This window comes from Neopsephotus bourkii, unplaced genomic scaffold (genome assembly GCF_033783945.1).
Source record: "Neopsephotus bourkii isolate Nb327-2 ecotype Australia unplaced genomic scaffold, CSIRO-AGI_Nbou_v1 NB_1292, whole genome shotgun sequence".
NCBI lineage: Eukaryota > Metazoa > Chordata > Aves > Psittaciformes > Psittacidae > Neopsephotus > Neopsephotus bourkii.
The window spans coordinates 7233864-7261578 of NW_026901776.1; the positions used below are offsets into that span (position 1 = coordinate 7233864).

At 37.6% G+C, this 27715-nt stretch overlaps 1 protein-coding gene across 6 annotated transcripts in view; it reads right to left on the bottom strand.

Annotated features, from left to right (window-relative positions):
• Nucleotides 1-8324: 8324 nt before the first annotated feature.
• STRN (striatin) overlaps nucleotides 8325-27715 on the bottom strand; it is a 63677-nt gene continuing 44286 nt past the window's right edge. For 2 of the 6 annotated variants that reach the window (XM_061365845.1, XM_061365850.1), the window contains 12 exons: nucleotides 26976-27086; nucleotides 24677-24763; nucleotides 23975-24118; nucleotides 21444-21580; nucleotides 17590-17765; nucleotides 16696-16743; nucleotides 15935-16056; nucleotides 15163-15330; nucleotides 12837-12977; nucleotides 10657-10764; nucleotides 9254-9340; nucleotides 8325-9167 (listed from right to left, as the gene is read on the bottom strand). In XM_061365845.1, coding sequence (XP_061221829.1) covers nucleotides 8998-9167; nucleotides 9254-9340; nucleotides 10657-10764; nucleotides 12837-12977; nucleotides 15163-15330; nucleotides 15935-16056; nucleotides 16696-16743; nucleotides 17590-17765; nucleotides 21444-21580; nucleotides 23975-24118; nucleotides 24677-24763; nucleotides 26976-27086 — 1499 coding nt within the window. In that variant the 3' untranslated portion in view covers nucleotides 8325-8997. Of the gene's footprint in view, nucleotides 9168-9253; nucleotides 9341-10656; nucleotides 10765-12445; nucleotides 12579-12836; nucleotides 12978-15162; nucleotides 15331-15934; nucleotides 16057-16695; nucleotides 16744-17589; nucleotides 17766-21443; nucleotides 21581-23974; nucleotides 24119-24676; nucleotides 24764-26975; nucleotides 27087-27715 lie in introns of those variants that run through there. The other 4 variants (XM_061365846.1, XM_061365847.1, XM_061365848.1 and 1 more) reach the window with 4 other exon arrangements.

The window sequence follows — 27715 nt, forward strand, 5'->3', positions numbered from 1 at the left end:
TTTGTTCATTTGCTCTGCTGTATGTAATACTATCTTTTACAGTGTGGGTTATTTCTTGTAAAATACCTCCTATATAACTGGGTGGATTAACACTGTGGTTTCCACCAGTTTCTCAGCTGCTCATTGTGGAGGTTTTGACTAGCAGCTGACAGACCATTTGTTTCAGTAACTGTGCTGGTCTCTAAGCTTAAAGACACTGATGATTAAAAAGCCAAACCTGTTCACCTATTGTAACCCTCTTCAACTAAACACATTATCAGATTTAGATAAAATATTCTCAACACCTTCATGTCCTTATAGAAAAAAAGGAGCTTCTTGAAACATCTGAGTAGTTTTGTCAGGGAAATCTTTGCTTCCTCTTTGTCATTCAGTGCTAACAGCTTCACTGAGCATCCCTACCATGCTCACCAACAGCAGATGCCCAAAACCTAATTGCTATGTCAAAGATTGCAACTTCTTATATAAAACAATTTTACCATGTAAGTGGTTTACTATCATATTCTGCTTTCTTCATTCTTAACAGTGTAGTCCAAAACAATTTCCATTAAACAGCCACAAATTTCAGAGTATTTTTGAATGCTGTATTATAAACAGCATCATGTTTTCACAGTTAATTTCATTAATCTTACCTGCTCACCCATTAGAAAACTGAAAGACATACATGCTAAGTGAGTCATAAATTACCTGGAACCACTGGTTCCATTAACATCTTGTTTGTATAAGCAAGTACTGAAGCAGTATTTTTTGACAGGTTATTTAATGTGAAGTAAGTCATGCAGAGGACACTGTATGTAATATATATTTAATTTGTAGATTGTGACTGAAGGAAAAAAAAGAGAATAAAAATTAGAAGCCTAAAATTCTACCCTGCTTCACAGATTTTGTGTCTTTGGTTCAATAATAGTAGACACCATGAGACAAAGTCTTAGTCACGCAATTTTGGTTTTATATAAATGTTTATCCAGAATCAAAAGAGTAGTCCCATTACAGTGCCTGAGGAACTTATCTTTGCACACCTGGGTCCCCAGCATGAAGCATGTTAGCAGAAGAGTAATTTCTGTTCTCAGAGATTAAGAAATAAACTGTTACAAATCTCTTGCCATCTCATCTGAAGTGGGATATATATCAGATTTTTATCCTTTATAAAACTTGCAGCCAGCAGACATTATGGGAATCATTATGGGAAAGCCTCACTAAACTTGTCACTCCTACCTTTTGCAGTTTTCCTCTGTGATACCATCAGGCTAAACTCTGCACTGCTCATCAGCTGAATTCTCCTGCAATGACACCAGTCACATGGAGGGGCACACTAGTTCTGGCCATTTCACCTACCATCTATCCCCTAGAGAGTTCAGCAGATGGTCTGCTTCCCTTGCTGTTCAGCACACCATCCAAATGAACGCTGCCTATGATCTTCAAAGTAAAAATACAAATAATCTCATTTGCAGATACTGCTGCTGCAGCATTTACTCGTGTTAGATTGCAAACCTGATGCATCAGGAAAGAGGACTTCAAGGAAAACACCGCTACAGTCTCTTGTACAGGCAGAGGGACAACCAAAATGGCTGCATTTTCTTCTTTAACCCAATTTACCGGGTTTACTGGGCACTTCACACAGGTGTCAGTTAAGCTCCCTAGGATAGTCTGCAAAGATGTGACAAACCACAGCCTGCAAAGGCTTCCAAATACAGATCTTGAAAGGAACTGAAAAAAAAGAACCACCAAAAAACTAACAAACAACAAACTTGCTTATCTGATTGTTATGCCCACTTCTTCATTTCTGTTTTCTTTTGGGATAAACTTTCCACATCAGTCCATGGAAACTGCTGCTCCCCCAAAATTACATTGTTAAAACATGAGGAAGGAGGTGGGGAAAGGGGACACACCTGTGATCAAACAGATGTATGCAAAAAGGTGGTGTAACTAAGATCTTTATCTCCTACACATTTATTCAAAAGGACAAGTTTCTGGCTACTTTAAATTCACAACTGCAAAATGGCATTATCTGACCTAATCACAAAGCTGTATGGTAAACATCCCAGAGCAAGTCAAACACATTACATATGGGACTGCTTTACCGTAGCATTATTCAAAACTATACAGCCTCAAAAACAGCCTACAGTATGCGACACATCGTTCTACAGGCTTCTAGTTAAAGAATGCATTTTGTCAAAATAAAGATGAATGAGATTCCAAAACACTCATCGGGTGACTTTCTTATGAGCAATAAAATCTGTTACGTGGCATGTCAAAAGTTTTCTCTTTGAGGCACAAAAATAAATGCAGAAACTAGGACTTGTTAAGAGTGAAGAAAGTGTTTTCCACAATATAATTATATCTGGAGCTTCTTCCAGGCCAAATCATTTTGTGTAAGCATTCTGGTAACTGAATCAAATACGTGAAAGTAAATAGCACAGTGAAATAAATCAGAAATAAAGAGCAGAGTATTTAAAACTAGCGGACCAGTTTTCAACATACAGAAGGACTGAAAATTATCCCATTAAATTTTTTAGTAAAACCAAAATGAGTAGCACAGACCAAACACAAAAAATTACATGAGTTAATCATTAAATAAATGTACCATGCAAATTAGACATGGGAAAAACAGTAATGGTAAAATGCCATATACTGATGTTGCACAAAAATGCTTTTTTTGCAAGAATAAGCCTTAGGTCCAGGTTTGTTTACATCTTCAACAGAGGTATGCATCACATTCATGGAAGTTACCAATTCCATTGAACCAGAAAGTACTGCACATAAAAGCGAAAAAAAGGAAATAATTTAGTGCCTTCAAAGCTCCAGGATAATAACAAAAGAGGAATGAAGTACCTAGCTTCCAAAGAATCATAACAACATAGTGAAAGTAAAGAAGAAACTTGAGAAGCAACAATGCTCAAAGTTATTTAAAACAGTTATCAGAAATAAAGAAATACAATCTCGGTTTGTGAGACTCTAGTTAGAAGACGAAAAGTTTGGTATTCCTACACAAAACCATCATGTTAGAGAGGAAAAAAACAACCAAACAAAACCCACACTTAACAGATGACCTTTATGCCAAGTCCAACAAACCACGCACATGGAATGGTTTTGTGGGCACCAAGATACGGAAAACTGAACTAAAAAACTGAAAATAAGAAAAAGTTGTATAAAAAGAACAGACTAAAAAATAGCTTGAAGAAAGTGGAAAGCAATGGAAATACACAGCTAGAACCAGTGCATGCATGTAAGTTCCAAATTACAAAGACAATGAGGAATATGTAAAATGGCACAAAACATGGCTTGGAATACTGCCATGAGGTTACAAAAAAGAACTACTAAACATCATGTAAATACTCCTGTCAATGAGACATAATTAATCCTTGAAAGGAAGCCTAATTGTTTAGAACATATATAAAACCTCACTGGCTAAGACAGTATTAAAATGCACAAGTTTACAACCCTGCTTTAGCAAGCAGATGGACCAGATAACCTAAGTAATTTTTTGATCCCTAAGTCCTATGATGATGTTCAGAAGATCTGACAGGCTCATGCACAGTACCCTGCAGTCTTACAAGTATGTGAGAGCAAGTACAGTAAAAAGACATTGACATCAATTATGAAGACCAGCACAAAAATATATATACTCCACAACCTCTTTGTAAGGCTACATTTGTTTTGTTATGTTTTTTTTAAAGGCACCTCATCCCGTAGCTATTGCCAGCTTTAAAAAAAAAAATCACTTTTCAGGTTGAGCAAGCGCTCAATAGTGAGAAGGAAACATCTTTCAATTCACATTTGAACAGCCACTTCTTACATTCCAATTGTAATCAGAATGACAGTCTTTAAAAACAAGCATGCTGGCCTATTAGTTTTATGTACAGCAATTTAAACAACTAACTATATATCATATTGTGTAAGCAAAAGCACAACATTCATTTCATACTCACACCATTATCCTTTGTATACACAACTCAAGAGAACTCTTAATACCAAAACATTAAAATGCACCCATGGAGTCTTCCCTTACTAGACACATTTAATACATGTTTACAATATATATACACATATATAATATACATAACTTTCAGAATTTTTCAAATAAATCTTTGTAATTTCCTCTTCAGAAAGAAATAAAATAATGACACTGGAAGAAAGTCAAGTACACAGAACTCTCAAAAGCTGAATGCTCAGTTTTGCAGCCAAGTTTCTCCTTTCCATCATAACCAAAACACTTTATAAAAACTAAATAATCTGAATTACTATTGTAGTCATCTGTTTCATGGTAAAAGTTCTAACCTCATCTATGGAAATATATTGCATATCAATATCATGAAGGGACATATCTGAATATTCTGAGCAATAAAAGGTATTCCAGGATATTTTAGCAGTAAATATAATGTGTTGCAGGCTCAAACAGCACAGATCACCCTTTTATTCTAAATAATACAGTTGATTTAAACTCTGAGATCAGCTTCAAATGTGGTCCCATTCCCAAATGCCACTCTAAAAACAACACAGTCAAACTCTATGTTGAGATCTTTCAATGATTCAATGATTCGTTTTTAAAAAGTGTTAGTTTAAAGGTAAAGATTTATTCATCAGTTTCCAGTCTTAGGCTTAGGCTGGTATGTGGAAGACTTGCACTGGGTTCTTTCCTGCTCACATCAGCGTCAGAAATCATCTGTAGCAGAAATTCTGCCTTCCGCTCCCACTAGGAAAACACCAACTTCAGGCTTATGAGCGGCAGTGCCTCTGATGATGACACAGAAAAGAATCCACTTACCTTCCTTTAAGAAGGGATAAAAGACTAAAAGATTGCATTAGATGTCATTCAAATCAACCGAGAAGCTCTGAATATATAAACAAATCACATCTGTTGAGTAATTACAAGAAGCACTCATTCTTCAGGCTGTGAAATGGCTCTGTGAACGGCACAGGTATTGTAAATCACCTCCCCCACACACCTGCCGAGCAGGACAGGACATTAACATTGGCATAGTCAGCAGGATACTCTGTGAGAAGCAGTTCAGAGGTTGCTCTTTTAAGGGAATAACGGTCAGACTGCCAGATAAAGAAGAACTGATTTTCGGTTGAAGCCAAAATCTCCAGCTGAGGGTCATGGCAACCAAGGAAATGTCTGATGTTGACTGCTCCCCATTACTGGATTTGTTGAAGAGTTATAAGGCTTGCCTGACCCTGAGGAGGGTAAGCAGGGCTGAGGAACACTGGCAGTTCCCAGCAACTGTGGCAGGAAGAATAAAGGACTTGGCAAAGGAAAATCGAACAAAACCTGGAAAGGGAAAATATGTGATTTGTGCTATGTTAGGGTCAGCCTTTATAGCCACCCAGAAAGATAAGCATAATGTTAAGCAAATTGAAAAAGAACCTAATGAGACTCTATTAGAATTGATTCCTTGCTATGCAGGCCAATCTCCTCAATCAGGGAAGTCATGTCTCATTACCACTGGAACAGTCTAAAAGAAGCCAGGACTGAGTTACTTTCCAACTCTAAACTTAAACCACTCATTAAAACTGAAATAGTTTCTGATGATGAGCAAGGGGACCAAGCCCACTATCACCATAAAGGCAATACCTTGCACTGCCACTGAATTGGCTAAGTTACAGGAAAGACATAGCAGGCAGGTAAACTGAAACAAAATATGTATGGAGGGGATTGGGTGGGATAGGATAAAGCTCTCAGAAGAAGCAACAGCTCAGGGATACTGGGACCTGTGGGTATTTCTAACAGTAGATGATATTATGAAATCAGAGTACCTGGCCGTGTGAGTGGCATACTGGGGAGAAGAACTAGATCCATAGAACAGGGAAATCCCATATCCACACCTACCCTCAGTCTGGGTCAGTTACTGAAAGCATACAGAAAGCAGTTTGCCTTCAGTAAATGCATGACAGACTGCTTATACCTCAGCAACCTTACCCATGTTGCTTATGGCTAATCCTGATGACTCCTCTGATTAGAGTACTAGCCGATTCTTTAAAACTTTATGCTGTGGCCTTTGTAGCAGATATGGGAGTCCAAACATCAGTTCTAAGTAAATGCTGAGAGAGCAAAGCAGAGTGGTGGTGTGTCAAAAAACAAATACAAGTTTCTGATGTGTTAGGATACTCTAAACACCAACCCACAGCTTAGATAAAATGATAGTTACTTGATGACTCCACTCCTCCAAAGCCTATCCTGATACTGGGCATGTTCCCCACCAGTATACTGGGGCTAGATCTATTAAAAGGAAAAGCTCGGATGGATTCAAAGGGGAACAAATGGACTTTTTTTTTTTTGCAATTTGCTCCCAAACTTCCCTCATCCAAGACTGTAAATGTAAAGCTGCACCACTTACCACTGGCTCCAAGAGAGAGGATCCCCCCCCGTCATGTCATCCAAACCCACTCACTTTACAATTCTCCCATATGGCCAGTTCATAAACCAAATGGAAAAAGGCAACTGACCATTGATTATCGCTGCCTGAATGCAAACACTGGCCCCCTCACTGCTGTATCTACAATACAGGAGCAAAGTAAAAAGGAATTGCGATACATTTTGGGACTTCAGGTTTTCTGGAGACTAAGACTCATACTATCCACGCCGTGCCACCAGCTGGAGAAGTTCCCTTGGTTCTGAAAGGACCCAGTTCTTCTTTGTTTTCTATTGCAGGTAGAGGAATCTACTGAATTACGAAGTCCACTTCAAGCATCTGTGTTACTGTTAGGATCCTATCAATTGATTGTACAGTTCTTAGTTTAAAAACTACTTTACAGAATGTATACAGGTTTGCTGCAATCACTACTTTGTGTGATTTGTCTTGTGTACATAGGAATTGCAATGAGAGGAGAGGATTCCCCCACTTAGTGTGGGATTTGTACGAATATGGAATAGGACCAACCAAAGTACCTGTGTAACTCTTCCAACCTCCTCTGAGCTTGAGATTTTTTGTAACACCAATCATTACGTCTCTCAATCTGACTCATAACTAACAAATACACAGGCCTCATGTCCTTCTTCCTCCAGTTTGGAAATTGAGGGCTGACCATCTTTTGGTCAAGGACAAGGTGGAAACAACTGAACACTCTGGAGAAAATTTTTCTCTGGGATTATCTAACACCCAGTTTGCCTGTTATGAGGAAATTGATAGTGATTTCTGGGGACAAAACCTTCCCTCCCTGACATTCACACAGAACATGTGTAACACCTCACTTCGTTTTTGAGCATCTTGGGATTGAGCAAACTGTCAGGGAGGCAGGACAAAGTCATGCTCCACGAAGGTGGGGGTATTTTCCTATGTTGGCTGCCCTAAGGCTGTGGCTATCAACAGCTTAGGCAACAAACAGCCTGGAGACAGTGCTACAAGGCACTGAGCCTGCACTTGTCAAAGCACAAACTTAAGTGGATCTTGGGGCTTACCACATACCCCTACCACCATCAGGAACTTTCCAGAATAGCACACAACTCATGGGCAAGCATGCAGATGAATCTGCGGGAGGATTCCAAGGAACCTGATCCTATAAAAAGGCAATCATTCTTCAGCCATGTGGTGTGCTCCTCCACCCTGGACTTCAGCTGACTCATTGACTAAAAGCACTTCAACTCGCTGACCGAGAAGATGTCACTACGTCCATGGGGTGGTGAACCTATCTCTCTGTTTTGTCTCCTCCTTTCCTTTCTCCTTTTTTCCCTCTACTTTGGATCTTTTACAAGAATAAGAACTTGCCAAGACTTTTGTTCCTCCTGACACAGTTCAGGAAAGTTTTACAATAAAATGAGTTCTTTCATTTTCAACCTCTGGAGCGCCTGTGGTTTCTCCCACGAACCACGCAGGGTATTGTACAAGGTCACCTCCCCCACACACCCGCTAAGTAAGATGGGACACAGATAACTTAATCAATGGCATGATACGCCTAGTGAAGCAGACAAGTTAAAAAGTTGCAGAAATGGTGAAGCTGGGAAATACTCCTAGAAGCAGCAGAATATCTCAACTTGACAGAACTTTTATAGTTCCCACCTACTGCACTACTAGGGCTCATACAAAGCCTCAGGTATAGGCTTAATCTTCAAAAGAAGTATTTCACTGTTACCCTTAATGCCCAGAATGATACCCTTTTTTAACAGGAACAGAAAGAGGAGATGAATGTTTGATAGTTAAGTTGTAGGACAGCTTTTTCAGAAAGTTTTGTGATAATTTCTTGTGCCAGATCTCCAAGAATAAACAGCATTATAAATCTGAATAAGTTAAATCTGCTACTACGGTATATACAGACTGCTTCAGTCTGTTGTTAATTGGGAATAGACTAAAGGCTCAGCTTCTAGCCACATGCTAATACAGTTTTTAAAAAAAATTATATATTTTTTTTGCAAACTAAATAATTCCTGTATAACACAGTAGATGCAACAGAAACTTTACTGCATTTTAATTTATGTTAGTAATTTGCTTTCCTTTAACTGCATTTATCTTAGGCTAGCAGCCACACGGCTGAGATTAACTATCCATTACTGGTGTCTGAACAAGATCTACTTTATTAATACCAAAGAGATGACAAAGTGCCTCTCACATGACACAGAGATGAGCATGTGAAATGACACCTTTTCCAGGTGATTTAAGTACATTAAGATTCCTTGATGAGCAGCATCCTAGGAAGTTTCCCTCTTTTCCTACTCCCTGATGCAGTTAGACCCCTTTTTTCCAGTACTCCATTTTATTAATAAGATAATACATAGACCTAGTTTTCACCCAAGGCCTGCCTGGACGAAAATTCACACCCTCTGAAATAAAAGCATTTCTTTTGATTTTTAAGTAGTTGAAACTGAGAGTTTCCAAGCTCTCAGCACCAGCTGAGCTCACAGAAACCAGAACAAACTTCAATTTAGAAAACAGCACCCTGCAAAACTAAACACTTACAAACATTCTCTGAATTACAGGGCAGGGTAAGAAGACTCACGCCCTCCTCTTCTCTTTTGTGCAGCTGGTTAAATATATACAAAGCTAGAGTTGAAAGGGAAGCACTCTGTCATACAAACACTTTAGCCAGGGCATCTGCTCCTGCACTGGCAATATAACATTTGGAGGGGTGGAATGCCACATCATGAATGGACTCATCAAATTTTTTACGATGAGCAGTAAATTCCTGGATGCAGGTCTTGCTTTCAAGATTCCACAAACGAATCGAACAGTCATGACCTAAAGAAAGGGTAAACAGTTTTCTTTATCATTGTCATGCCTGACAACATTATGAGAAAAAGAAAATGAAATCTGAATGTACTTACTGCCAGACATCAAATACAAGCCATTAGGATCAACAGCTAAACTTGTAACTGCATCTAAGTGAGCTACCATGGAGTGGATCAGTTTTCCTTTGGGGAAAAAAAAAAAAAAAGAAGAAAATTGAGGTTATTTTAGGTTGTTTTCTGCAATCCACTTTGTTATCTGTATTCACTGCTTAAACCCTAACACAGCTCATATTATAAATACAACACCTTGTCTCATTACTGAATCATTAAAATTATGCAATAAGTCATTCTTTTAATCATTTACAGGCCCAGGAGAGCCACAGTACCAATATCACTAGTTCTGTTAGATCTTTGTTTTATGCCTGCAAAACTAACATGAAGCTGCAATCACTGTGCATGTTAAATATCTGCCTCTTAAATAAATGAAAAGAATTCAGGAGTAACATCTTGACTGGGAAGGAGGGCAGGGGCTAAGTGTACTAATAAGCAATGGATATAAGAATATAGGAAAATTTAGTCAACTCATAATGAACGTTTTACTACAACTTGTTACAATTACAGTAATGAGTTCATGTTAAAAATATTAAATCATGGGTCAAATGTGGGGCTTTCATTGCAGGAGATACTTAAACAGGAAAAAAAAAAGTACCCATTTCCTCTACTATTTTTTTCCAAAAATACAAACAAAACAGCTATTTCAGCTTTTTTCTCAGCTTTTATTGGTTCCTTCTTATTTTAAAATACAAACTTAGAATCGACAAGAATATTGAAAGATCTAAATTTAAGATAGCATGATCTGTCACAAACTAAAAAATATTATGATTTGATACCTGATTGATTATACCATTCCTAACGAAAAGTCTTAAACACCAAGGAATTTATAACCAGACATCTCAGTGTGACTCTCACTACAAAAGCAAAAAAACCATTATAAGCTGTCCAGTTGTGTCTGCAGAAGTAAGAGAACTGAAGAAACACAGTGGATCAAAGTCAGAATGATGCCTACAAGGGAAATTCTACCTCCAAGGTATCAGGCAGAGCTCTTGGAAGCACTAAATGAGTGCCAGAGCTTCCTGTGCTCAGATCAAAATAATACAGAAAACACAACAAAATAAACGTAAAAAATTAAGATTTTGAAAAAGCTAAGTTAAAAAAAGTAACTGGTAAAAAAAAAGTAACTGGTAACTAAAAAACTGGTAACCCCCCCACACAAGGCATTTTAAAAGAGAATGACACAGCTTCCTTACCACTGTGCCAATAAAGTTTTAAGTAGGCTCCCAATCTTTGGGCTCTACTGGCGATAAGAGTTATCCTATTTGAGACTAGTGAATTCTTAACATCCCTCAGCATTAATGTGAATAATATTAATCATAATGAAATTCTGTTTACATTTGATGTTATGCAGTCACTATGAGTAGAACCTGCTGAAGAGAGCATACCTGTATTGTTGTCGTAGAATTTGATATGTCTGTCTTCATGGGCAGTGATACTAATTGGAAGAGTTGGATGGCTGATGACTCTGTTTATCTGACAGGAGGAACTGACTGCTAAGAAAAAACCCAGACATCCCAATACATGTAAATTGCTAAGTTCTTTGAAAGATTGCTACTAAGAAATAATTATGCAATCAAACTTATTTGCAAAATAATTCTTACCTTTACGTAATGGAAACTCTCAGCTAGCACCTTCTGTAATGTGGTTTACTTTAAAATACTTTCCAAATTACACACACACAGAGGCACATATAAACCGTATCTATGAGTGTAAATACAAACAAGTAAGGTCCAACTTTTGGCCATGGTGTTAGATGGCTGCGCCGGGAAAGAACATGAAGCCAAAAACGGAGTAAAAATACCTTATGTGAACTTCCCTACCTCCACATTCCTCGTCAAGCCCAACTTTTTTCATAACACACAGCCAATAAAATAAAATTAACACTGCAGGCAGTATGCTTCCAAGCAAACAAGACCCCATGCCCTCATTCTCAAAAACCAAAACCCACCCACTATTATCGGATACACATGGATTAAAATTCTTATTGAAGAAAAGGATGCTAGACTATTCATATGAGGGCAATTTTTGCTAGACTTCAAGAATCCTGAAATATCATATATATACACATACACACACCACACAAAAATTATAGGAGTTTTTTGATTAGAAATCTAGGTATTGTTGTGAGGCAGAGAATAGTGCAAGAACGGTCTTAAGAGGCACAGATTACCACAAAACCACAAATAGCCACGCCACAGAACATCAAAATATTATTATCTTCCTTCATGTGGGAGTTGACTATATTTAGTTAAACTGCTGCCAAAGAACACTCATATTGTCTAATTTAAATTCTTACTAAAATAAACAAAATACTACTGTACAATCACTTGCTAGTAAGGTAGTAAAGACTTAAATTTACATCCTTCTATAAAAATCTGAACCATCAAGTAGTGTGGGCATCCACAGGACACTTAACAATTATGAAAGTGTAAATTAAGGAAGAACCACATTCATATTAAGAAACCCACCTAAAATTACTAAGAGGAAATGAGGCTGCATTACAACCTGCTATCCTCACAGTTTTAACATGCCAAGCACAGTGAAGCTTATATACAGTGGAGGAGGAATGGGGAAGAACTTCCTTCCACTGAACAGAGATAACTGATTCAGGACTGTTCTTTCAGATGGGGACAAATATGTGGGTTAAAAAAAAAAAAAGAAATCCTATCCAATAAGGAGTTACACAACAAAGGGAGATGGCACTTTCCATTCCCTTTCATAAAATGTGAGTCATTTAACTATTTTAAAACAGACAACCAAAGCCAACAAGAAGGGCTTACTCCCTTTAAAAAAAAAATAATAGTAGAACCAAGTGACATAAAACTTTTAGATGGAAGAATTATCAAATTTTTTAAAAAGACTGAAATCTTTCATTGTTACCAGGTTACCATTTTGGCCTGAATATGAAACTTCATGTTTCAACTCATTCTGGTCTCTATCATACTGCCAGTTTCCTCTAAAACTTCTGATATTGGCCTCTGCCCTGATTCAAAGCATTATACAAGTGAATACTCTTCCACTGAAGCTTTGCTTTTTTCGTGCAGTGAAAACTTCAACTAAAGCCCAACTGCAAATGAGCTAAAATTGTATATGTAATTCAGAAGAGGGATACAAAAATAAAAAAGGAAAAATAAAACTAAAAAAGAATACATGGACACACTCTCACATTTTTTAATAAATTCAGCTTTAGATCTTCCTGATTTTACCTCTATCTTCAATTCTGGACTAAAGAGAGAATGGAAATCTTGAAGCTGTTAAGATCACTGGGCTGTATTAGCGACCTGCACTTTTCCTTGTGCTACTGTTCCTGGAAGAGGAATTCAGATAGTGTGGGTTTGTTTCTTCTACTTTCATTCAAAAGTATGTGCACTCTTCTGAGATACGCACAAGGTCTGTTGTAGTAGCAGTACTTTACTGTTACATCTCAAATACAGCCTGTAACATAATTCATGTTATAATTTAGCATGACACTACCTATTTGCTTGGTAACACCAAAAATACTACCAACAGTATCAACCTTAAACAAGCAATTTTTGGGGGGATTGGTTTTTAATTCGATACATACTAGTATCCATACTGGACTCCAGGGTAAGAATACGCTGCCGTGTCTCCATGTTAAAAATGCAAGTGTGTCCACTGTTAAATGATGCTACCATGAGACTTGGGTCACTGCTCACAAGATCTACTGATGAAGGGATTCCCATTTCTAGAAAAAAATGTAGATAATCTTGTCATAATATTTACTTGGTGTAGAGAAAACAACAAAAAAGCCCAGCAAAACAAACAAACAAAAACCACCACCCAGTAAGCACTTTAATATCTAATATCTATGAAATGTGGCATTTTAAAATCTGTATTATGCCAATCTAAAAGGACTGCCCACTATAATCACTACTGTAATCCTATTTCTCTGACATGCATATCAACAACATTTTTCACTAAGATGCTGTATCTGGAACTGCTGCTGGACAAAAATCTACTTTGAAACTAACGAGTAAGAACTCTCTGCCTCCTTTTCCTTCCTTTAACTGTAAGGGCAATTCTCAAACACAGCTCCATTGCATCAAGTAAAAGAGTGTGAAACTGAAGTGGTAAAACTACTGGCAGGACAGATGATTAACATTATTGTTAAACTGGGCAAATTCAGGGCTTAAAAAAACCCCAAAGCTTTCCAGGTGCAAAGTTTATAAGCTGATACTGTCAGTATGGAAAGTTACATAAATACGAAATAAACTCATATTATAAAGCCACATCCATGCTGCCTGTTATGGTATACTTCCAATCTCTTTACACTCTAGCTATCTGAACACTACAGGACAGAAGGCCAAATCAGCAGAGCTTGGGTATAGGAAATATCACTTTGAATTTTTCTCCTCAACTGTCCTATTCACCATTTGCTATGTGAAAGAACAGCGGCTGCAACAGATGCCAGGAGGAAGATGAGGAAGAGGTGGAGAGAGAGACACTGAAAGTTAAGCAAGTTAATGTCCATAGATCCAGGTAACAGAAGAATATCATCAGCTCTCTCTAAACCCGAGATTCATGGGAGAAACATCTCTCTTGTACATACAGCCTCAGCAACGTTGCTCAGAAACGGTGGTACATATATACAGTACTTCAGAAACAGCCCAAAGGATTTGTGTGAGATGAAAAGAAAATATGCATTTTTTGAAGTGACCTCTTCTACTACTGCCATGCCTGCTTACCTCCAACTTCCTGGTAAGCCTACAGTGGTTAATCTAAAGGACTTACATGAGAACTGCTAACTTTTTTAGAGTTTCAAAGTTCTCAATAAGCCATAGGAAAGCTCAGTTTCAAAGGAGGATCCCTGAATTTCAACAACTGGGTTTCATTCCAGTTGAATGAAAGGCAAGACTGCTTCCCCTGCCCCCTTAATTTAATGATTAACAAACAAATAAAAAAGAAACAAACAGAAGCCCAGCACATAGACAAAACCGACTACCAGCAAGTTTTCAAAGTAGACAGGTAGACAATCTAGCAGCAAACCAGCTGTGTTTTTCACAGATCCTGCAAACCTTTGGAAACACAGCTCTGCAAGAACTAAAATGCATGAAACCTTTCTGTTTTGCTTAGTCTGTTTCAACACATGGCACATGCAATAGCGTATCTGATGAAGTTTACACCGTAATTCAGTAAGATAGTTCAGTTATGCTGAAGTTTATATTGATCAAAGTTGTTCTGAAGGGCCAAGGAACTGACTGTTCATAGGTTGCCTTTAGGACCATCAGCTCTAAGAGAGCCTGGCAATGTCAACATGCTCATTCCAGAACACTTACTCAAGACAGTGACTTCAAGAAAAAAGGCTCTAAACAATAAGATTTTGATTTGTGCATAACATTTCAGTAACTAAAACCAAAGGAGTAAGTTTTTTCAACTACTAGTGTTTAAGATGACTAGGTTATTGCAATTTAGTTAACGCACAAACTCAGAAATTCAACTGGAATCCCTCTGTTAGAGGCACAAGGAAGGAATCTGGAAGGTACAATGACAGTGGCCAGAGCTGAAGCACTGGCTACTCCAAACCTCTTTTGGGGGAAGAAAAGGCTTTTTATTCTGATCAAAAGCAAAAGCTTAATGGAAACTCAGTTTGAATGAGACCTACAGAGTTAATACAATATACTCCATGGTTCTACTAACATCAGCAGACCATCTGCAGTTGGCTTTTAGATGTATGTGATCGTTCCACTGCATGTAGGTAGCCATTCCACTGGTGCCAAAGAAGGGACCCAAATTTACTCTTCCCCCCAAAAAAATCATAAAGACATAAATTTCAGCAAAACAAGCAAGAAGAATTTCTATTCCATAGCAAAAAACTATGGCAGTCTGCACAGTGACGCTCATGAACTTTAAGGTAGGGCAATTTTCTGTACCTTGATTATCATTAAATATATTGAGAGCTGGAGCAATTTCTGTAGCTTTCCATAGGCGTATAGTGCCGTCTGCTGAACAGGACAGTAGACGCTGGTGTGCTCCACTGTAAACCAGACCCCACACCGCGTCTGTATGGCCTACAAAAGCACCTCTTAGAACAGAACGATCTGTGAAGAAAATACAGCAAAACACATTTCAAAACAAGATCTGAATTAAATCAATAGCTGTACCTTGTTGTTGTTCATGGATCAACCTTAAAAAGCCAACCATAAAAACAAAACAAAAGAAAACAAAACCCCCAAGACTGATATCATTACAGAAGTCATATCATAACAATACAGAATTCTCAGTTATGAATTTCATCATCATACACAGCATTCACTTATCCAACGTAAAACTAATGGAACAAACCAATGTTTCAGCAGAAGGGACAGTATCAAACTTGGCAAAACACTCTTGGATTTTAAAGTTCATTTTCAAACAACCATTAATGGCCCATCAGTTTTTTCCAAAAGCCACCTTTAAGGCCAACTGCATCTGAATCTACAAGGAGTAAACATGAACACACACATTTGCTGTTCTGCCAAGTAACAGGTTTAGTCCTGTACTTTTTCAACCCAGCATCAGTATTAAAACAAAAATTTACTTAAAGTAATTGAAGCCAACATTAAAGTTTCAAAGAAGCATTACCTACAAGTCATACTGCTTTAGCCACGTAACATTAATGCCACTAAATGTATCATTTCACTGGTGTGTGTGACAGCAACATACCGTAAGAGTCATAGGGGTCAATGTTTGGGTTAGTTGTATTCCAGCCATGGATGAGGCCATCTGTTCCCCCACTATAACACTGTTCTCCATTACTGCTCATCACCACGCAGAGCACTGGTCCACTGGAAGAAGGCCCCGCAAAAGAAACATTGACTGTTAATGTTTTCATTGTGTGTAAAGCAATGTCAACAAACTCTTAAAATCTCCTGTTAGATACAGTTCACTTGCTGCATCGACTGCAACAAAAATCCTGCACAGTTAGATCATATGCTACACCACTTCCCGCGGAAAAACCTTTGTGATATTTGATAACGTATCTAAAACTTGGACAATTAAATCATTGTGCACATGAAATATGATAAATGTCACACTTTCAAATACAGGCTGTGTTATTTTGCGTAAACAGTTTTTTTCCCCTTTTTTAAAGATGTAAGGCTCCTTCATGAAATGAGCTCAGTAGATTCACTGCGAACAGCTTCATTCTACAAATGCACATATCTGACAAAAAGAATACCTAATCAGACTTGAACTGTATAATTTGTAGGCTTTTCTTTTTAAAACTGTGGTGTACCTAGCTCCAGATATAAACAATTATGCAAAAATGGGATGAACATCTGCAGATATTTTAAATAACATGGGAACTAAAAGCTCCACATAAAATCACCAGTTGACAAGGTGGAAATTACATTAAAACAAAATAATCTGTGCGTCAAAGTCATGTATTTCTCAAAATATGACAAGGTTTCTGAGGAAATACTCACTTATGTGCTCTGAAGGTATATATTGGCTCTACATCAAGAGACGCACTCCTGAATGAAGTACAAGAAAGTGTTAACACGTATATGATCTGACACAATGCATTACAAAAATATTCCAGAACAGCTAAGTTTTAAAAACCACTGCAATGTTGAAGTGTTTCTCTCAAAACTTCCTCTCCCAATATGACTTTTCATATGTCTAAGAATTCTTTACATTCTTTCAAAATATTATAGGATTTGTTTGGTTGGTTTGGCTTTTTGTTTAAAGACCTTCAAGGTACAGAGTCCACAAACTCTCAAGACCAATCAAACCTGTAGGTAGGTATGTCAATGGGGGGGGAAGCCCACATGCTTTGCCCAGTCCTCCTAAAAGGTATGATGTACTCCCTTACTATATCAGAGCTGCTGCAAATTTGCTCTCATTTCTGAAAAGCCCCAGCAACACACAAGAGACAGTGTACAGAGGAACCTAGCAATATCTCAGTCAAAGCTGAAAGCTGTACACATGTATATGCATATATATGTATATACATACACATTCATATATATAAAAATGCATTTTTATACATTTATATACACATGCAAGCACACTAACAGGCCACATCCAAATATTTTCATTAGTAAATTAATTTTCCATGTTATCAGCAAGGAAAATATTAAAAAAGTGAGTGGTTTTCATTTTTACAAACAAAACACATTCACAAATACGCATGAATTTCTCCTGGCACTCTTTAATTAAAAAGTCTCAATCCTCTCTAAGAGCTTGTTTTCCTACTCTTCACATTCAAGGAACAATTTCCATTAACCCCAAGAGCCATCAAGCGAAGTGGAATCTACAATATTTTTTCTTCTTCATAAATGAAAATGATTTTTGAAACAAAGTAAAAGCAATCTTACTTTTTTGCTGGGGCTGTTTTTTGTAAATTCCACATTTTTAACGTATGGTCCTCTGAAGCTGTTATTAAGACTGGTTCAACCGGATGAAAAGCGAGACCTCTTATTCCATCAAAGTGACTTCTTAATGTGAATTTGGGGTTCCAAGTCTTTCTCAGTGCATCCTTATTGTTTGCTATCTAATAGAAAAAAAAATATGACAAACTTGTAATTAATCTGGAAGGCACAAGGAAAGGGAGAAATGAGAAATTTAGTTTGCATTTTCAGAAGATGTCAAATTACTTCACCCGCTTTTCATAACAACCAGCTCTTGAGCAACGGTCCATTTGTAACACTGATCAGGCAATTCAAAATGATAACAAACAGAGAGATATTCCACAAAGGCAACAAGTAATGTCAAGTCCACAGCAATACATTCTGTGCCAATCTGAAATACTCCACATGCCTGTTAAGTTACACAATTTAAAAGCTGAGAAGTACCTTTGTGACCAATACTGCTGTGAACTCAGTTTAGCATCTGAAATTTGTCTATACATAACTGGCTCATTTGTTAACATTGGGCCTGACTCAACCAAGCTGTGGTCCCTGAATATCCAAAGTACCACTGACATGGCATCTCTGAAATAAAGACCTAAGAGAAAGAGGAGTGTCTAGCAGCACAGAAAGGAACACAGCCTAACTTACACACCTAGGACAACACAAGATCTGTAATAACACAAGACGAGTAAAGCTTGCCAGAAAAAAAAAAAGACTTTGGCTACACGCTGTAACTGGAAAGCAGTAAGTTATCATTTATACTGACACAATCATTTGGCAATAAATGCATTTTAGCAGATCCAAAAAGAAAGATCATTAAAAAAAACCCCAGTTATTTCAACACTGCTCCTCTGAACAAATGTTGACTTGAAATGCTGAACAGAGTTTTATCACTCTGACAGTCAACACTGCTGTAGTTGAATTTACCATATCATAACCACTCTGATAGTGGTTATGGAAAACCAGGAAAACAAACAATTGTAATGCAAATATTGACAATTTTATTATGTTGAAAGCCACAGATAATCCCAAATAATTTTGTATCATTAACTGCAGGTAAGAGACAATGGGTTTTAGCCACTTCAGCACTCTACATTGTATTCTAGAATGTGGGGAAGGGTAATGTTGGTTAAGAACAGAAGTGCCTTTTCTTAAATTCTGTTACTTTCATATTTAATAATAAAAAACATAATTCAATTAAGAGGTTCTATCAATTTTAAACAATGAGAAAGGAGTCGTAACAAACAGCACGTTTAACCTCATCGTATTTCTTAGTAATTATGCACTGTCTTGCTCAGGGAGACCAAGTCAATTTCTCTGCCAGTTTACCGAGCTGAGCTGGCTCAATGAGGGAACAGACAAATGCCTGAGCTGGTGTGAGGATGAGGCAGGACTGCAAAGTCAGCAGCTGTGGCAGATTTTCTGGAGATTGGCCAAGAATGTCTCAGCTAAAAGGGTACAAGACATACAGAGTATTAACAGATACCCGGAGAGGAATCTGGCAACACAGACATCTAATGCCCATTAGGTAATGGAGGGAACCCTTCCTGCCCTCCAGCTCCCATACCAGCAGCATAGGTCCTGTGTCACATCTGCGAAAGCACAAAGACACCTTAGATGGCCTAACAGTGCATGCCAGTGCTTGCAGTATAATATTCTCCAATTGCTTCATAGATGTTCTTCCAAAGAAGTCCAAGATTATTAGTTTAGAGATCAGGAAGTAGATGGAGTGCAGTACAAGCCAGCAGCAGGCCAGCAGCAAAGATGAAACAGATCCCAGCCCTGACGCACCACCTGCCTGGCTGCACCACCATCACGTCTCCTCACCCACCAGTCTCTCACAAGCTGCGAGAGGCTGGGTTACTACTGCAGCAGCCAGCCAGCCTCGTTTTCTCTCTCCCTACTGAAATACAACAGTGGGGTAATCCGAGACTTGAAAAGCTGTTGCGGGGGGTGGTGTGTGCTCAACCCCAAAATTAGCACCTGATATGGATTTACCACTAATAGTAATATTTGTGTCTATACAGACAACTTGAAAATTCCAGAGACAGCAATGATATGCAAGTAGGGTTACAGATACATGTCTTGTTCAGTTGCAGGAAATCAAGCAACAACCTACTGCAAAGTCCCAAAACTCCAACGCAATATATAATATTAAATGATTCTGTCATTCTCATGTACACTACTCAGCCTATTATAATCTTATGAAGCTTCTTAATCTACCCAGAAGACTAGGCAGAAAACCAGAACCAACCAAAGTGAACATTTGTTAAGACAACAATATGTAAAAGAAGGAAAAATAAAAGATAAACTTGAGAGTATTGGCTAGCAAGCTGGAAAATTTAATCTTGTAAAACATTGTGAAAACGTACCCACCAGATGAAAAAAAAAATCTTTTAAGTAATAAACTCATAATCTCCCTTACCAGGTGAAAACCATTCTTTAATTTACAGACAGCCACAGCAACATAAAAAAAACTTAAGCCATTAAATGAGGCTGCCATGATTTAGAAGAATCCAGTAATAGTGTCAGTGGGAGAAAAGGCACTGAAAATAGGAAAGTATCTGCAGCTTTTGAGAGCAAACACATTTAAAGACCAACTCGCATGAATCTTTCAACTTCACTCTCCATATGATTCAAAATTGCCACTTAAAAGAAAACACTAAATTTCCACTAATCCTATCTGATTCACATTTGGCAGCTGGAAGAAAGTATTAAGCAGTCCAAAATAAAACCACATCATGTTATTTGTAAGCTAGCTACACATACAGTGGAATTTGAAGTGGAAAAACTAGCCTTACATTTTTCTTCAATAATGAGCACAGTGACAGAAGCAAGAAGCTTCGTAAATAACTCTTTTTAAAATTGTCAGCACTAGAAAAAGGGAAGAGTTGAGGTAAGCATGACTATAAATTCCTGACCACAGGACTTCGTAAAGGTATTTAACAAGTGAACAAACAGAAGTTAATATTCTCAAGTGTGGGCTGCAAGCACACATTGCTGGGTCATGTTGAGGTTTTTGTGAACCAACACCTCTCAAGTCCTTTTCCTCACAGCTGCTCACAATCCACCCTCCACCCAGCCTGTATTTGTGCTTGGGACTGCCCCAACCCAGGTGCAGTTCTCTCTGAATGGCATCCCTGCCCTCCAGCCTGTCTACTGCGCCATACGGCTTGGAGTCACCAGCAAACTTGCTGAGGGCACACTCAATCCCACTATCCATGTCACCAACAAAGACATTAATTTGCTTCAGTACTGCCTCCTATGAAGTAGTTTTTCCCCCAGTGTCCAACCTGAACTTCCCAAGCCATAAGTTGCTACTGTTTCCTCTTAACACCTGGCACTATGGAGAAGCTGGGCTCTGTATTCCTTGTAAGCATCTTTCCAGTATCTCTAGGTTGCTACCCGTAAGCCTCCTAACAACTGAACAAGACTAGCTCCCTTAACATCTCCTCATCAGGAAAATGCTACTAGACTCTCTCCAATTTCTCTTGAAGTGGAGAATCCCAAAACTGTATTCAGTTATGGCCTCACCAGCCCCTTGTAGAGGAGACATTAACTTCCCTTAATCTGGTGGCTATGCTACTTCTAATTTTGCTCAGCATCAGTGGGGTTACAAGTACACAGCTGTATTTCTATCGGAGAGCTTTAAGACTGTTATGTATGGGAAGAACAGATATGTCAAGTAAAAATTTGTGACACCCTCTGGCAGCATAATTTTATCAGGGAAGTGTTTTCTGCTGAGTCTACACACATGTAACTTGCGTCTCCCTTCAGTAAATAGACAGTAGAACCTTGAGTTTCCACTAATAACCACTTACATCATAAGTCAGTGAATCTGCCTCATTGGCTACTGTAAGGCCTGCCAGTTCTCCAAGACCCAGCTCATTTTCAAGGGCTTCATCTGTTCCCATAATGAAAGATTTCCCTGAAGAAGGAGGGAATGTTAAAGCTTCCACTGCAAGAAAACAAAACAAAAAAAATCCTGAAACATGGGTTTATAAAAGACTGATTAATAAAATCGTATTTTCCAATTCCCAAATACTAAGCATATCAAGTAGCTGAGGGCAAGAACATATAAAAAAAATAACCATTCTAGAGATAATCACCATACTTAGCAATAAGTAATATCCTCTGAACATAATACTTACACTTGAGGTATGCATGACTCAAGACGTTAATTGTAATTAACTACAGGAGGGAAGAGTACACTACCATTCAACTGTATACAATGCAAAAGGAACACAGAAAAGTTCAGGCCCTTCCCTAACTCTGCTATAAAATAGGCAAATAGGCTCTGGGGAAGTAGCAAACAGGTAGACAGGAAGAGCTCGTGAGAGCAGCTGGACTCTTCTTTCTAGCATCATGTCCACACATATCCAAAAGCATGTCTACAATGCAATCTTCTGGACATGAAAGACTTCACTCAATTTTATACATCTTTTGTCTCAAATTACAATGGTTTTCAATAAATTTAATTTTTTTTTCTCCTTTAGCTCCATTGTAAATACAAGCCTTGGCAAATACCATTGCTACCAAGGAGAGAGAAAAGGAAACACCATCTCATTCTGTGTCTTATTTAGTCTAAGAACACCAATACTAAGCTCAAACCAATCAAACTAATGCTTTACAATGAATAGCCTGATCTGTTCAGGCTGCTTCCCCACCTTGTCCCAAAGGCATAGAGATCAGATGCTATTCAGTTCTCCACCAGCATAAAATAATCTTTCCATGTTCTTTCCATTCCACATTTACACTACTATCGAGTGTCCTGTTTGCTTATTTTTTAGAATCAAATAAAAGCCCTTCAATTTCTGTGTTTAACTCTCTCAGTTATTACCTTTTAATCACAACCATCTCTTACTTTCTTCACCCTCAAGTCTAAACCACATTCTATTCTCTTTTTCTATCTTTTGAACCTACGATGTAATATTCTACTTAATACACAATACATACAGGAGATCATATTTGCAGTTACTAGAATAAAAAAAACACTGTATGCCAAAAATATAGTCTCAGATTTATAAAGGAACACACAGCTAGTAGTTTCCAATACTGAACTCAGACTAAGAGCAATCAGATGTCCTCTTCCCATTTCATGAGAGTCCATCTGCATCTGTGAATTAAAAACCCACTCTTGAAAGGACACAAAACTAGAGGTCTGCTAATACGGCTCTCAGTACATGTGAAGCAAGTTGGAAAGGAAACATCCAACAAAAAATTCCTCCGCTTCTCAAAGCGTTGCTAAGTTACCCCCTTCTTTCATAAAGAAATCACTGAGCATGTAGGAAATAGAACTACTGAGATCTTTGGTAACTATGCCACATGCCGGGGCTTTTTACGCATCTTAATTATAACTTGGCCAACCTACATTTGCACACACACTGAAAGACTGCTCAGTGAAACCCACATTTTTGCTCATTTTCCAAAGACTTATTTACCATTTAAATAAAGACCATATATGATCTTCTACAAATTAATATAGCCTCATACATTTATTATGCTGCATATATAGCAATTCAAACATTGAATTAAATAGACGACAGCAGCTTTCGGACATAATATTAATGAAGGTAACCATGTGCCTTATTGCCAAGATTCATGGCTTTCCATACTTGGACTATCCTGTAGGAGTAATTTTGAATTTTTGGAACACACTGTGGAAACGAATACACTGGCAAGCTGTAAATTGTTCTGTACGATTCACTACAAAACTACCATGTGCATTTGAAAGCTATACCTAGCCACCTGCATTCAGCTCCAGAGCCTCTACCTCTGCACTTAAAAAACCAAATAAGAACACATACGTACAAAGAATACATACATGCCCCATGCCTGGAAACGCTCACGGGCAGGTTGGATGGGGCTTTGAGCAACCTGGTCTAGTGGAAGGTGCCCCTGTCTGGGGCGTGGGGGTTGGAACTAACCCAAGCCATTCTGTGAGTCTATGATATGCGTGTGTACATGTATGTATACAGAATGTAAATTTATGTTGATGTGAAAAAAACAGATGTTCTTGCATCATGAGACTTATGTTCCACACTTCACCACCAGGCCTGAGCACAAACAAAAGCAAGTGACTTAAGACCCTCATATTACAAAGCCACCAAGTGCCAAATGAGCTTTTTCCATCATGTTCAAAGGCATTCAGTGAAGATTTTAAGTAGGTAGGTGTCTTGACCTCACTAACAGTGACTGGAAGGGGAGGAATAGGAATGACATTTATTGCACTTAGGACTCAGTGCTGAATCAGTGTTTGTAAAGTGCTAGGAAAGACTTAGAGGATAATCTTTAAAAAGTAACTACAAACATCTGCCCTTTACAAAGGTGTATGCACATTTTTAATGCTTACCTTCATCCGTCCTGTTTATCTCGTGTTCAATGAGCCTTGAGCTACTGGGCCTAGAAGAAGGTGCAACAGATGGCTGTAATGAAGGGAGATCATCAACATCTCTCAAGTTTGCAAGCATATCCTGTAGCTTTGACCTGTTGGGCCCTAACCAGAACAAAAAAAAAAACAAAAAATTAAATGGTTTATGCATAGTTCATGTTGGCATTACTTATATCAAGATACACTACAGAGCACATGCAACAATGGATCCTACCTTGCATAGAAACGTTACCACAGAAAAACTAATGAGCACCTATTTTTAGCAGTAACTAATCATCCAGCATGAAATGAATTTCTTGAAAAGAAAGTGACAGAAGCAACTGAGACTTGTGAACAAATTATTCTCCCCACATTTATGAATTCATACTGCTACTTGCATAGGATGCTGAAGAATGCCTCCAACTGAGTCACACTGATTATTAGAATATTTACTTTTTTGAAACAATAGCTGACATTTGTGACTATTTAAAAATTTGCGCATCAGGTACTTTGTGCATCATATTCTTATGACAACATGATTATTTTAAATTTATTTGTGCAGTAGTGTAGTATCGTGAACTACATAATCCAAAAAGTTATATTAAAATATAAATGCAACTGGCTTCACTGGCCTACTTCCTGAAGCTATGTATGGTGAAGACCCATGCCCTTCTGGACACTTACCTGTGCTTTGCTCCATCATTTTCCCACATCCCTGTTTTGACTGTTTTATATAGGATTGAGGCTGAAACATATCTTCGGTAGTTTTTCCTGTTATAAGTTTAATTAAGAATGGGAAAATGTCTTACCCATAGTCCATTATGTTTTTTCCTAGACCAGTAAATAATACAGCTATTTTCAAGCAGCTTTAACACAGAAGTGTACTCTAATAAATGTATTCTCTCATAAAACCATTCTATGAGTCTATGATTCTGTTCTCTTATTACTTCACAGAAGTATTTACTACAGCCTTGCAAAATCGAAAGCTTACTAATGCAGTTACAAATTCTTTGTCCACCCTAATTATGACAGATAACAAGCTAAATTGCGTTTAATTTGCCTGTCACAAAAATATTACTTTATTCATGAAAGCAGTAAGTAGGATTTTGCAAGATTGTTTTACCATATCTGATTTATAAAAACAATATTTTAATTAGTGCCAGCTCTGTGTTTAAGCACCATTAATGACATGATTAAAGTCACAGAAACAAATTTTGTACAATTTAACGTCAAGGTATTTAGTCCCTTCTTTTACCCCCAGACTTCTTTCCTCACATTCTTCTTCACTATGTGCAATATCATGAGTAGCTGAAAACAGGCTGTGATTATTCCTGATTTTTCTGTATTGACGCCCTTCCAAGGATGGTTTGTCCACGGAAAGATGCTTAATTTCTGTACTGCAGTAAACCATTTGGTCTTTCAAGATCAAACCAATCAAATCACAGCAAAAGGTACTACAAATGTACTGAGCAGTAATCTTCATGAAGGAGCACTGGATGTCCAAGTACTGCCTTATTATCAAAAATAAAAAGCACAGCAGCTGTTCAAGAATATAATTTCAACAGTTTGGTTAAATAATTTCTGCTAAGTTAACCCTGTAACTATTCACCCTGAACTACATAGCATGTCTGTGTACTTTAAAAATTACAGACAAGCTACAAAAATCAATTTCACTCAAGTCATACGTTGATATGCCCTCTCTAGCTTAACTACAAAGAAATTTAGAATCAATTTTGTGAAACATGAACACTTTAGTCGGCCAGCTCAGCTTCTTGTCACACTTGCAATTAAATCCCAAATGGTTCCAAAGATGACAAAAATATCACTTCAGAAATTTAGAGTATGGTAATGATTTACTTTTTTTCCCCATTAGAAACAGGAGGGTTAGTTTGTGTATTTGACAGCATTACTTCAGCAACACAACCAACTGCTGAGCAGCAGCTTATCACAGTATCAATACAAAAAGTAACAAAACAAGTCAGCCTCAGTGTGAGGATCTGACACCTTTTGCAGTATTATGCATGTCTCTTTGGAAGTGAGAATTTCCTTAGTATTCATAAGCATCTTCCCACAAAGGGAGAAACATCCCTCAAATTTCTTACTGGACTACAGGCAATATTAATTTACATCATTCACACATGACTTCTCAATACAGCTAGATGTTTGTAATATAGCTGTGAATACAATGTTCATCTGAATTCAAAAAGTTGTTAAGGCTCACTTTTCAAAAAACAGATTTTACAAAACAGATTTGTATTTCAAGAAACGTAACAAAAATATAATACAGGGCTAGAAACTGTATTTCAGACACTGATCACAGTTTTTTGTTTAGATAACAATACCCAACATTTTTACAGGCTAGTCCCACAAGTCTGAACATCAATCAATAAATCCTGTAATTTAGAAATAAACTGATGTTCAGAGTTACCTCCTATTTCGAGCCCTGCATAACAAATTATGATGACAGCATGGCTTTCATGTTGTGAATGTTAAGTATAAACAGGGGTAGAAATTAACCTGTTTTCTCCCTCTGTCATCTACTAGGATACTCAAGATAGTTTCTGGTTTTGGTTTATTTTTGGGTTATTTTATTTACATACCAGACATTAACTCTTCCTGTGAAACTGGCATTTTTCAGCTAAGAAAGGGTTCTTAAGTCTTCTATATTAAAGTATGAAGTATTAAACCAATGCCTTTTCAAATTTACGTTTCTGAGTAACAGACGTATAATCCATGCTCAAAGTAAGGGTTTTTAATTAATCCAACACATGGTTGGAAGAAGTCGTATCTAATCCAACTATTTATCAGGTAACTTGATAGACTGTCATTAATTTCAACCCCCGAGAATTGGTGAACAGGAAAGCAGTCAGGAGCAGCAAAGTAAAAGAGTAAGTAATTTTAGGAAAACATTGAAAGAGAGATAGAATTAAGGGTGTGAAAGATGTGAGATTTATGATTTTAAGGTGCAATGTTTTCCACTTACTCTTCACCCCCTTTTTCCCCTTGCGCTCCTTTTTGTATTGTTCCTTGAGTTTGGTTATTACTCCCTGGTCGACATTCCAAGCTTCAGGCATGAGACACTGGTCTTCCTTTTCTAAACAAAGCGAAACAAATGAAACATCCTTTTTCAATAATGTCACCAAGTGATCTCCACTGAAGGAGGTAACAGCTGCTGTCAATGGCATTTGTCTTATTTTAAACAGACAAAAATAGCACCAAGCTTGTGAAAGCTGTAAAACTGCTACTCACATTCCACTTCTATTCCCTCCGAATTTTCTTAACAAAAAATTGAGGTGAAATTTCACATGCCTAATTTCTATAACCAAGCACACAGCTGTTCACGAATGTAAGCAATATTTACTTTATAAAAAGTCAGGATATGCTTTTCAGCTTTTTCTTTCCTCCAGGGAAAGAATTACTCTATCTACAAGCAGTAGCAGCTATGTTACTGGTCAACATAACTGCACAAATCAGATGTTGCATCATTTCAAATCCTCATTTTATTGTCTTTGTGCTACAATGTCACTTAAAGTAGCAGCACATTTAAATAATTTTGGAACATAGTATAAATGTCACCAAGGTTTTCTTGAATAAAATCTTAAATCACTAAAGCCATGAAATTTCACAGAAAGGAAAAGGCCAGAATTATTAGTCTTTGGAAAAAATATAAAAAAAATTCAATGTGCCTAATGAAAAAAAAAAATCCCCCTCTTTTTTATTTTT